The sequence below is a fragment of the Hyla sarda genome, chromosome 13, assembly GCF_029499605.1.
Source record: "Hyla sarda isolate aHylSar1 chromosome 13, aHylSar1.hap1, whole genome shotgun sequence".
Taxonomy (NCBI): Eukaryota; Metazoa; Chordata; class Amphibia; order Anura; family Hylidae; genus Hyla; species Hyla sarda.
Genome location: NC_079201.1, coordinates 29,566,964 through 29,579,122, shown reverse-complemented (window position 1 = coordinate 29,579,122; position 12,159 = coordinate 29,566,964). Strand labels below are relative to the sequence as shown.

The 12,159-nt window shown below is 46.8% G+C and overlaps 1 protein-coding gene across 11 annotated transcripts in view; it reads right to left on the bottom strand.

The window, feature by feature from the left end:
* Positions 1-12,159, bottom strand: part of ANKFN1 (ankyrin repeat and fibronectin type III domain containing 1) — a 597,928-nt gene that overhangs the window by 143,495 nt on the left and 442,274 nt on the right. For all 11 annotated transcript variants that reach the window (XM_056550598.1, XM_056550604.1, XM_056550603.1 and 8 more), the window contains 3 exons: positions 12,126-12,159; positions 11,410-11,526; positions 2,826-3,041 (listed from right to left, as the gene is read on the bottom strand). The exon at positions 12,126-12,159 is cut by the window's right edge and continues 99 nt beyond it. In XM_056550598.1, coding sequence (XP_056406573.1) covers positions 2,826-3,041; positions 11,410-11,526; positions 12,126-12,159 — 367 coding nt within the window. The remainder of the gene's footprint in view (positions 1-2,825; positions 3,042-11,409; positions 11,527-12,125) is intronic.

The following is a 12,159-nucleotide window of genomic DNA, read 5'->3' as shown; positions in this document are numbered from 1 at the left end:
TAATTTTCTTTAGTTCCTAAGAGGGGCTACGATAAGTTAAGTTAAAGGGGTACTCCGCTGGAAAACTTTTTTTTTTTTTTTTTTTAAATCAACTGGTGCCAGAAAGTTAAACAGATTTGTAAATTACTTATTTTTTAAAATCTTAAACCTTCCAGTCCTTATCAGCTGCTGTATGCTCTACAGGAAGTTCTTTTCTTTTTGAATCTCCTTTCTGTCTGACCACAGTGCTCTCTGCTGACACCTCTATCCGTTTCAGGAACTGTCCAGAGCAGGAGAGGTATGCTATGGTGATTTTCTCCTACTCTAGACAGTTCCTAAAATAGACAGAGGTGTCAGCAGAGAGCACTGTGGTGAGACTGAAAGGAAATTCAAAAAAGAAAAGAACTTCCTATGGAACATACAGCAGCTGGTAAGTACTGGAAGAATTAAGATTTTTATATGGAAGTAAGTTATAAATCTGAATAGTAGAAGAAAACCGCACTCACCCGTAAGCTTGTGCACCAAGACTTTATTCCGTGAAGGCCATGGACATGAACACAAGAAGAAGGACACCGGCAGGAACGCCGAGGGCACACACACGTGCCTTTCTTACCTGCACCACGTATTGGCACCTTGTATGGTCTCATTGTACTCCTCACGTGCGGATCCTACCACTTCAATGCATAACCCTTGCCTACCAGTGCTGTGCCGGACATTCATATATGTTTCTACATACCATAAGTTATAAATCTGTTTAACTTTCTGGCACCAGTTGAATAAAAAAAAAATGTTTTCCAGCGGGGTACCTCTTTAATGTTTCAGGAGCTAGGATAGTCCTAAGCTTTCCTGAATGTGATAGTAGCTCTTCATTGAGAGATGCTGGACAGCTCCTCTTTCATTGGCATTCTTAGCTATACTCCTCTGCGCAACATCTCATAAGAAACGCTGTACTGACTCAACACATCCTCCCATGTAGAGGCTGAAATGAACTCAACTTCCTTATCTGTTAAGAGCCTGGGCCTAGAGCAATCTCCTCCCCTCTCTAGAAGATTAGCTTAAAGGGGTACTCCAGTGGAAAACTATTTTTTATTTATTTTTTATCAACTGGTGCCAGAAATGTATACAGATTTGTAAATTACTTCTATTTAAAAATCTTAATCCTTCCAGTACTTATCAGCTGCTGTTTTCTCTACAGGAAGTTATTTTCTTTTTGAATTTATTTTCTGTCTGACCACAGTTCTCTCTGCTGACACCTCTGTCCATTTTAGGAACTGTCCAGAGCAGGAACAAATCCCCATAGCAAACCTATCCTCCTCCGGACAGTTCCTAACATGGACAGAGGTGTCAGCAGAGAGCACTGTGGTCAGACAGAAAATAAATTCAAAAAGAAAATAACTTCTTCTGTAGGATTCCACAGCTAATATGTACTGGAAGGATTAAAGGGGTATTCCAGGCAAAAACTTTGTTTTATATATCAACTGGCTCCGGAAAGTTAAACAGATTTGTAAATTACTTCTATTAAAAAAATCTTAATCCTTCCAATAGTTATTTGCTTCTGAAGTTGAGTTGCTGTTTTCTGTCTAACTGCTTTCTGATGACTCCCGTCCCGGGAGCTGTCCAGCTCCTATGGGGATATTTTCACATCATGCAAGGGATATTCTCCCATCATGCACAGCTCCCGGGACGTGACATCATCATTGAGCAGTTAGACAGAAAACTTCAGACGCTAATAACTATTGGAAGGATTAAGATCTTTTAATAAAAGTAGTTTACAAATCTGTTTAACTTTCCGGAGCCAGTTGATACATAAAAAATAAGTTTTTGCCTGGAATACCCCTTTAAGATTTTTAAACAGAAGTCAATTATAAATCTGTTCTACTTTCAGTTAATTAAAAAAAAATATTTTCCACCGGAATGACCCTTTCATGGTGTATGGGTGGGCATGTAAATGCTAAAAGCCAAGCATGGAACAAACAAAGTTACAGCACAAAACATGAGAATACAGCACTAAACAGTACAAAAGTATAAAACACATATAAGGCAACAGTGGGACAACATCCAAAAAACCGACCATGCCTGTTGAAAATGTTTAGTACCATTTCCACCACAGCCAACAAAAGGCTCTCTAACCCAACATTTGCCTAATGTTTTCTAAACTCTATATCAATCCCTCGAGTCATATACTCTTGGCAGTGCAGCTAACATGGCAAAGTCTTGGAAGATTCCCACCTCCCCCTCCTTGTAAGTAACACTAAGACTGGTCAACCAGACCTACAAACTAGAGTCCATACATGCATTAAGACCCTGAGACACATTTTTCCTTCAAACCATCTGGCAAAAGTGTATCCCAACTTGGTCTCATCTGGTTGTCAGTACTAAACTCCAGACATAGTTTCATGTTTCTGCTTTACACCTAGGTCTGTATTTATATCTTCATCTGCTTTAAAGAGGTATTCCGTTCAAATACATCTTATCCCCTATCCAAAGGATAGGGGATAAGATGTCTGATCGCAGGGAGACTGCCGCTGGGACCCCCCGCAATCTATGTGCAGCACTGGCATTCTATGCAGGGCTGCGTCTCCAGTCTCAGAAACCTCTTTATTTCCAGGACTGGAGACTTGACATCACGCCCCCTTGCACCATCAAGCCACGCCCCTTCCATTCATGTCCAGACATGAATGGAGGGGGCGATGCCAAAATTGTTATACTGTTCTATTGTTATACAATTTTGTTATATTGTTAGTTTAATCAGAGTAAGAGCTGTCTATAAATATGTACATTTTCATTACTATTATGACCCTTCTAATGTCAGGATAACAGTATTTTACGGCAAGTACCATCATTACCTGGATTGTTATGAGCAGGATATCCAGTGCTGTTGGTTCCTCAGGAGTCGATAGGGATTTCCTCTGGCTTTGCAACTTAGAAATTTGCATCCATTTGCCATTAAAAAAGGAATACAATGTTTCAACTTCCCGAATTGTGACTATTAAGACATTGCCATGTCTATCCTTTATGGGCTCATAATATACCCGTCCTAAGTTGTGGGTGCCAAGCAAATTCTAGGAGGAAAAAAAAATTAAACCTATCGTAAAAGTACATAAATTCTAATTCTAATAATAATGATAGTAATATATAGTAATATATATACTATTGGAATATTGTTGATATGTTTAATGTTAAAGGGGTATGGCTTTATGATAGGCGGGGATCTGACTTTTGGGACCCTCACTAATTGTGTGAAACAAGGGGCCACATCGCTGGCATAGAGCTACTTCCCCTTTCACTGTTTCTCCCCTAAAGAACATCTTCTGGCTGGGAAGAGAATTGAATCGGGCCAGCTGTTGGTCTTGCACAACCGGAGAGTACAGCAAAACCCAGAAGGGGCAAACAACTACACCAGAGCTGCACACCTTTCACTGTCACAATAGGTAGGAGTCCCAGAGGTTAGATCCCTGATGACTATAAAGTTATGGCATATCCTAGAAATGTGATGGGCAATAATGAGCAATAAAATTATTCTATATCCATACAAATCAAGTGATTGGACGATTAGAAAAAAACTATAAAACTACATTAACAACAAAAAAGGTGAAAGAAGTACTCCACCCCTAGACCAAAGGATAGGGGATAAGATGTCTGATCATAGGGGTCACACCACTGGGGACCCCTGCGATCTCTCTGCTGCACCTAATGTTTGTTTAGAGTGTCAGGTGCAGCGCCAGAGGGTGATGACGTCACGGTAACGCCCCCTCCAATAGAATTGCATTGAGGGGGCGTGACCATGACGTCACGAGCCTCCTGCCCGCTCTGTGCACTGAGGTGCCGCAGCCAAGATCGTGGGGTCCCCAGCTGCAGGATCCCCACGATCAGACATCTTATCCTGATGAGATGTCTAGAGGCGGAGTACCACTTCTTGGTTCTTGGAATGATCAGCCATGTTTCTCTCTCTTTAATTCCCAACATAGGTAGCATCTTTAAGAAATTACAGATAAAGTTCTAAATATTTAATGAAGTTTCTAATCTCCCATGCATTATGTCACACGTTTTTTTAAATTTTCTGGCCCAACAGTTGCCTATAGGATAATGCTCAGAAGCTACTTGTGCAGCATTTGTCTATGTTCTGCAGGAACAAGGGTCCCTCTACTACTTGGCCAAACAATGCTCCCCGCACCAGTGTTGACATGTAATACCATGCTGACCGAAGCTCTGGAGAGAAGCCGAATTATTTGGAGACAAAACATGCTGAGTATTGAATGACATAAGTGCAGGAGATGTATGGTTACTAAACCTGAGGAGAAGCTGTAACCACAGAAGTAATGACAAAATACGGAGACACATGAGGCCCATAATAAATAATATAAATTCCATAACATATCAATTAACTGAAGGTTAGTAATAAAAGACAAAATTAATTTAAAGAAGCACTCCAGCATTTTTTTCCTATGTAGTAGTGCTGCGTTTTAGTTGATATGCATGCCATAGGTTGTCTGCCATCTTGACTTATTTTCCCCTCTGATATGCCTCTACATACCGAGCCTATGTGTCCTATGAGGCCTTTGGCTTTGCGGCTAAAGAGGGGGTGGAGTCTTATTTTTGCACTTGGTCTGTTGAGGCTTATCCTAGAAAGAGTAACCAGTGATAAGTGAAACATGGATGGAAAGCAGAACATTGCTAGGTTGGGCTAGTATCTATATAGTCCTCATAAGCTTTTTTCTTAATATGCAAATGTGGCTTAAAGGGGTTCTCCGCTGCTCAGCGTTTGGAACAAACTGTTCCCAATGCTGGAGCCGGTGCCGGGAGCTTGTGACGTCATAGCCCCCATGACGTCACGCCCCACCCCCTCAATGCAAGTCTATGGGAGGGGGCATGACAGCCGTCACGCCCCCTCTCATAGACTTGCATTGAGGGGGTGGGGCGTGACATATTGGGGGGTGGGGCTATGACATCACAAGCTCCCGACGCCGGTGTGAGGTGGTTTTTTGCGCCCCCGTAGATCCATGCGTCCGCTCCTCCCCCAGCTCTCCGAACATTTCCGAAGCTAGAGCTTGGGGAGGGCAGAGCAAGGGGAGGGAGGAGGTTCACGCCCCCTCCCTCATCTCCCCTCCCTGAGCTCGGCTGGACGCAGATCTCAATGGCACGCCCCCTCCCTGAGGACGTAAATCTCCACGGCAGGCCCTCTCCCTCATCTCCCCGAGCTGAGGACGTAGAGCAGTGGTCCCAATGAGCTCTATGTGTAAAGGGGGACATACTGTACGGGCTAAAGGGGGACATACTGCACGGGCTAAAGGGGGACATACTGTACATATAGGCTAAAATTTTTAGCCTAAAGTCTATGTGCGTGTTATACGCCGATACACCCCCAGGAAAGGCAGGAGGAGAGAGGCCGTCTCTGTCCGCTTCTCTCCCCCTGCCTTTCCTGGGGTCTAGATCCCTGCTGCCCGCCCTTCTCTCCCTCTGGCTATCGGCGCCGGCAATGGGGCACCGACAGACAGGGGGAGAGAAGGGGCAGCGCCACCCATTGTTGGCACCGCTGCCCCGTTGCCTCCCCCATCCCCGGTTGCATAATTACCTGTTGCCGTGGTCGGGTCCGCGCTGCTTCAGGCCTCCGGTGTGCGTCCCCTGCGTCGTTGCTATGCGCTGCACGGCGCGGCACCGATAGTCAGGGGGACAGAACGGGCAGCGGCGCCGATAGCCAGGGGGAGAGAAGGGCCGGCAGCTAAGCTCTAGACCCCAGGAAAGGCAAGGGGAGAGAAGCGGGCAGCGACGGCCTCTCTCCCCCTGCCTTTCCTGGGGGTTTATCGGGGTATACACGCGCACACACGCACCCTCATTTTACCATGGATATTTGGGTAAAAAACTTTTTTTACCCAAATATCCTTGGTGAAATGAGGGTGTGTTATAGGCCGGTGCATGGTATACCCCGATAAATACGGTGTATGTATATATATATATATATATATATATATATATATATATATATATATATTTTTTTTTTTTTTTTTTTTTTAACACATTTGCAATCTTAGTTTTAAATCAATGGAGCGCCCAAACTGATAAACAATGTTAATTGTTTGAATTTAAAAAAAATTATAAACACATGAATACTTTTAATTAATGAAAATATTTTTAAACAAACTAGTCAAAACCCTTTTGACTCACACAAATAATGTTTTTTTCAAAATGTTCTTTAATCTCCCCAAAAAGTTTGTGCGACACAAATGATTAGTGTGACACAAAAAAAATGTGCAACACGTAAAAAAAACAGACATGTGCGAGAGAATAGTAAATAAGCCTGAAAAAAAAAAAAAAGACGAGTGATATTGAAATCACTCCAGAATAAGCACTCCACTCTTAGTAAATCAGGACCATATTTATCAATTTTGCCTGTTGACAGTTTCTTTTTACCCTTTTTTTTTCACTTTGGTTTTCGTGGACCTGCACCAAATTTATCATTTGGTGCAAGTTGTTAGTAATTTTGGCTCAAATGTTGAAATCAGCTGTTCGCAGCGCCTTTTACACAGAACTTACCCCCACAGAGGACGCGTATTTTACCCTGTTTTACCATTTCGGAGTCCCTCCTGCAGTATATCAGCAAGCGACATGAGTTATTTTCTTTTGTGGGGTTTATGGCCACCATGTGAAATGGATTTTATTTTCAACTTGGGTAGTTTTTTTTTTTTGTTTTTGTTATTTTGGTGCAGTGGTCTTCAACCTGCGGACCTCCAGATGTTGCAAAACTACAATTCCCAGCATGCCCGGACAGCCGTTGGCTGTCCGGGCATGCTGGGAGTTGTAGTTTTGCAACATCTGGAGGTCCGCAGGTTGGAGACCACTGCTTTAGTGCTTTACCTTTCCTGAACCTGTGCGGCCATGTCCAATGCTGGCTCAACGGAGGGTGAAGGCTCCTCAGAGACAACTATGTCGCAGGATAGTATTGCGCAGCCCTGGAGGCGTCGCTGCTTTCACAAAAATAATGTTTTAATGTATTTTGACGCCTTGACATTTTCTGACATTGCTAAGTGTGTTTTCCATGTGCAAAATTTTGTGGCGGGGATTTGCGCCAAAAAAACGGGATTTGCGCCAAAGATCGATTGGAGCAAATGATGAATTACTGACTAAAGTTAAAATCACACACAGGACCATGTGATTTTAGGAAAGTTGTAAAAATGACAGTGGAGAAGATGCGCCAAACTTTGGCACAAAAAGACACTGCGCCAAAGTATTGCGCCAAAGTTACGTGAAAAAAACCCCCACATAAATCCTTTGATAAATACCCCCCATAGTGTATATTCAGCAGTCCTCTAAGCATAGTGGGGGATACTGATAGAGTTTAGTGGAGAGGAAATTTGTCTGAGAGATGAAAGGAAGCATTTAAAATTCCAGTAAACTATCGGAATCCTGACGGATCCCATTGACACTGGTGGTGACCCGGTGGAGTCAGTTGTGCTCCGACTCGTTTTGGGGCAGTCTGGCAAATGGACCCAGAACAGCACAAAGCGTGACGGCAATGTGAACACACCATCTGCACACACTACAAAGGCTGTGCGTAGGTTATACAGCGATCCCTCAACTTACAATGGCCTCAACATACAATAGTTTCAACATACAATGGTCTTTTCTGGACCATTGTAACTTGAAACTAGACTCAGCATACAATGTACGGACAGTCCAGATCTGTGAAACGTGTCACAACTGCAGGAACTGACCAATCAGAATGGGCATTCACTGGTAAATCACATGCATTACTGAAGTGCATGCACTGACTGGTGTCTGGTAGCGCCCCCTACAGTACAGGGAGGAACTACAAGTTCTGTACTACTCCTTACCTGTACCAGGGTTTAGCTGCTCCTTTTGGACACCAAGTAAGGGCGGCTCCATTTGGGACACTGTGTGTACTGTATAGGACCCTGAAGAAGCTCCTGTCCTCTACATAAACCATTTTTTCCCAACCAGGGTGCCTTCAGCTGTTGCAAAACTAAAACTCCCAGTATGCCCGGACAGCCAACGGCTGTCCGGGCATACTGGGAGTTGTAGTTTTGCAACAGCTGGAGGCACCCTGGTTGGGAAACACTGAAATAGACAGTGATTACAGCTCCCAGCAGATCTTTATTACTTTTATATGTAAGGATTTGTGTCACGATTCGGCTTCCAGGTAGTGGATCCTCTGTGCCAGAGAGGGATTGGCGTGGACCGTGCTAGTGGACCGGTTCTAAGCCACTACTGGTTTTCACCAGAGCCCGCCGCAAAGCGGGATGGTCTTGCTGCGGCGGTAGTGACCAGGTCGTATCCACTAGCAACGGCTCACCTCTCTGGCTGCTGAAGATAGGCGCGGTACAAGGGAGTAGGCAGAAGCAAGGTCAGACGTAGCAGAAGGTCGGGGGCAGGCGGCAAGGTTCGTAGTCAGGATGGGTAGCAGAAGTTCAGGTACACAGGCTTTGGACACACTAAACGCTTTCACTGGCACAAGGCAACAAGATCCGGCAAGGGAGTGCAAGGGAGGAGACTAGATAAAGGCAGGGAGCAGGTGGGAGCCAATTAAGCTAATTGGGCCAGGCACCAATCATTGGTGCACTGGCCCTTTAAGTCTCAGAGAGCTGGCGCGCGCGCGCCCTAGAGAGCGGAGCCGCGCGCGCCAGCACATGACAGCAGGGGACCGGGACGGGTAAGTGACCTGGGATGCGACTCGCGAGCGGGCGCGTCCCGCTGTGCGAATCGCATCCCCAACGGCCAAAACAGTGCAGCGCTCCCGGTCAGCGGGACTGACCGGGGCGCTGCAGGGAGAAAGACGCCGTGAGCGCTCCGGGGAGGAGCGGGGACCCGGAGCGCTAGGCGTAACAGTACCCCCCCCCTTAGGTCTCCCCTTCTCTTTGTCCGGTAACTGCCTCCCCTGGGATGAGGACACCGGGAAAGAATGGAGGGTTTCCTCAACGGCAGGCAGTACAGCAGGAGTGGGAATGGGGAGGGAGGGCAGAGGGCGAGGCCTGGCACGGGGCAGTGTGACACCAGGACGGGGGCCATGGGGAGGCACAGAGGCTTGCCTGATGGGACTGGGAGGGGGGGAGAGGCACTTCCTGTGGCAGGCAGAGTCCCAGTTCCTGATCTCCCCGGTGGTCCAATCAATGGTGGGGGAATGAAGCCGGAGCCAAGGCAGACCGAGGAGGACCTCAGAGGTACAGTTGGGGAGAATGAAGAACTCAATCCTTTCGTGGTGGGGTCCGATAGACATCAGGAGGGGTTCTGTGCGGTAACGCACGGTGCAGTCCAATCTGGCTCCGTTGACCGCGGAAATGTAGAGCGGTTTGACGAGACGGGTCACCGGGATGCTGAATCTATTAACAAAGGACTCCAACATAAAATTCCCGGAGGCACCAGAGTCCAAGCAGGCCACGGCTGAGATGGAGGAGTTGGCTGTAGGGGAAATCCGCACGGGCACCGTGAGACGTGGAGAAGAAGACTTAGAAGCAAAAGATGCCACACCCACGTGAGCTGGGTGCGTGCGTGCGTTTCCCAGGCGTGGAGGACGGATAGGGCAATCCACCAAGAAATGCTCAGTACTGGCACAGTACAGACAGAGATTTTCTTCTCTACGGCGATTCCTCTCTTCCTGGGTCAGGCGAGACCGATCCACTTGCATGGCCTCCTCGGCGGGAGGCCCAGGCGAAGACTGCAAAGGATGCTGTGGGAGAGGTGCCCAGAGATCTAAGTCTTTTTCCTGGCGGAGCTCTTGGTGTCGCTCAGAAAAACGCATGTCAATGCGGGTAGCCAAATGGATGAGTTCTTGGAGGTTGGCAGGAATCTCTCGTGCGGCCAGCACATCCTTGATGCGACTGGATAGGCCTTTTTTAAAGGTCGCGCAGAGAGCCTCATTATTCCAGGATAGTTCAGAAGCAAAAGTACGGAATTGTATGGCGTACTCGCCAACGGAAGAATTACCCTGGACCAGGTTCAGCAAGGCAGTCTCAGCAGAAGAGGCTCGGGCAGGTTCCTCAAAGACACTTCGGACTTCAGCAAAGAAGGACTGGACTGTGGCTGTGGCAGGATCATTGCGGTCCCAGAGCGGTGTGGCCCAAGACAAGGCCTTTCCTGAAAGAAGACTTACTACGAACGCCACCTTAGACCGTTCTGTAGGAAACAAGTCTGACAACATCTCCATATGCAGGGAACACTGAGACAAAAATCCACGGCAGAGTCTGGAGTCCCCATCAAATTTGTCCGGCAGGGACAAGCGGAGGTTAGGAGCGGCCACTCGCTGCGGAGGAGGTGCAGGAGCTGGCGGAGGAGATGGTTGCTGCTGTAGCAGAGGCAGAATTTGCTGTAACATGGCGGTCAACTGCGACAGCTGCTGTCCTTGTTGGGCAATCTGCTGCGATTGCTGAGCGACCACCGTGGGAAGATCAGCGAGACTTGGCAGCGGCACCTCAGCGGGATCCATGGCCGGATCTACTGTCACGATTCGGCTTCCAGGTAGTGGATCCTCTGTGCCAGAGAGGGATTGGCGTGGACCGTGCTAGTGGACCGGTTCTAAGCCACTACTGGTTTTCACCAGAGCCCGCCGCAAAGCGGGATGGTCTTGCTGCGGCGGTAGTGACCAGGTCGTATCCACTAGCAACGGCTCACCTCTCTGGCTGCTGAAGATAGGCGCGGTACAAGGGAGTAGGCAGAAGCAAGGTCAGACGTAGCAGAAGGTCGGGGGCAGGCGGCAAGGTTCGTAGTCAGGATGGGTAGCAGAAGTTCAGGTACACAGGCTTTGGACACACTAAACGCTTTCACTGGCACAAGGCAACAAGATCCGGCAAGGGAGTGCAAGGGAGGAGACTAGATAAAGGCAGGGAGCAGGTGGGAGCCAATTAAGCTAATTGGGCCAGGCACCAATCATTGGTGCACTGGCCCTTTAAGTCTCAGAGAGCTGGCGCGCGCGCGCCCTAGAGAGCGGAGCCGCGCGCGCCAGCACATGACAGCAGGGGACCGGGACGGGTAAGTGACCTGGGATGCGACTCGCGAGCGGGCGCGTCCCGCTGTGCGAATCGCATCCCCAACGGCCAAAACAGTGCAGCGCTCCCGGTCAGCGGGACTGACCGGGGCGCTGCAGGGAGAAAGACGCCGTGAGCGCTCCGGGGAGGAGCGGGGACCCGGAGCGCTAGGCGTAACAATTTGCTTTATCTATATTAGTTATTTCTTTAATCCTCACTTTTTCCTATTTTTGGATGACATTTTGAGGCTTCAGAACCAATTACCAGGTTTCCATAGAGTTCTGGTCTCAACATACAATGGTTTCAACATACAATGGTCGTCCTGGAACCAATTAATATTGTAACTTGAGGGACCACTGTATAGCACCGAGTTCATAACAGTTGCACTTTAACATCTTAAAAATAAGATATAACATTTCTGGGGAGACAAAATGCAGCTTTGCACAGGAGAACCAACCTGAAGTTGGGCGGCTGCTGCCAACATCTTCTGTCTAGCCTGCAGGGCGGTGGAAGAAGACATAGATATTGACATACTCTGACGTAGCCACCTAATGTCATCCCACATGCATGTCAACTGCAAAGAAGGAAAATTTGATTTGAGAAATAGCAAACGACGGACCGTTTTTGTCCAAAATATTTGGATTTTTATTGCAAAAGGACTAACAGAACCTAATGTTTTATATAGAAGAAAAGGAAATAATAATAACAACAAGGGATCATTTATTTAATTAAAGGGGTACTCCATTGGAAAGTTGGAAAGTTATACAGATTTGCGAATTACTTCTATAAAAAAAAAATCTTAATCCTTCCAGTATTTATCAGCTGCTGTATGCTCCACAGGAAGTTCTTTTCTTTTTTAATTTATGTTCTGTCTGACCACAGTGCTCTCTCTAGAAGTATATCCCCATAGAAAACCTCTCCTGCTCTGGACAGTTCCTGACACGGACAGAGGTGTCAGCAGAGAGCACTGTGGTCAGAGTGAAAAGAACTACACAACTTCCTGTGGAGCATACAGCAGCTGATTAAGGTTTAAATAGAAGTCATTTACAAATCTGTGTAACTTTCTGGCACCAGTTGATAAAAAAATAATAATAATAATAATTCAACTGGAGTACCCCTTTAAGAGTGATGTTGCCTGCATTGCAAAATGTTAGGAAAAGATACAGCACTAACCTTTGTAAACCAGAGGAAATCCTGCATAATTGAA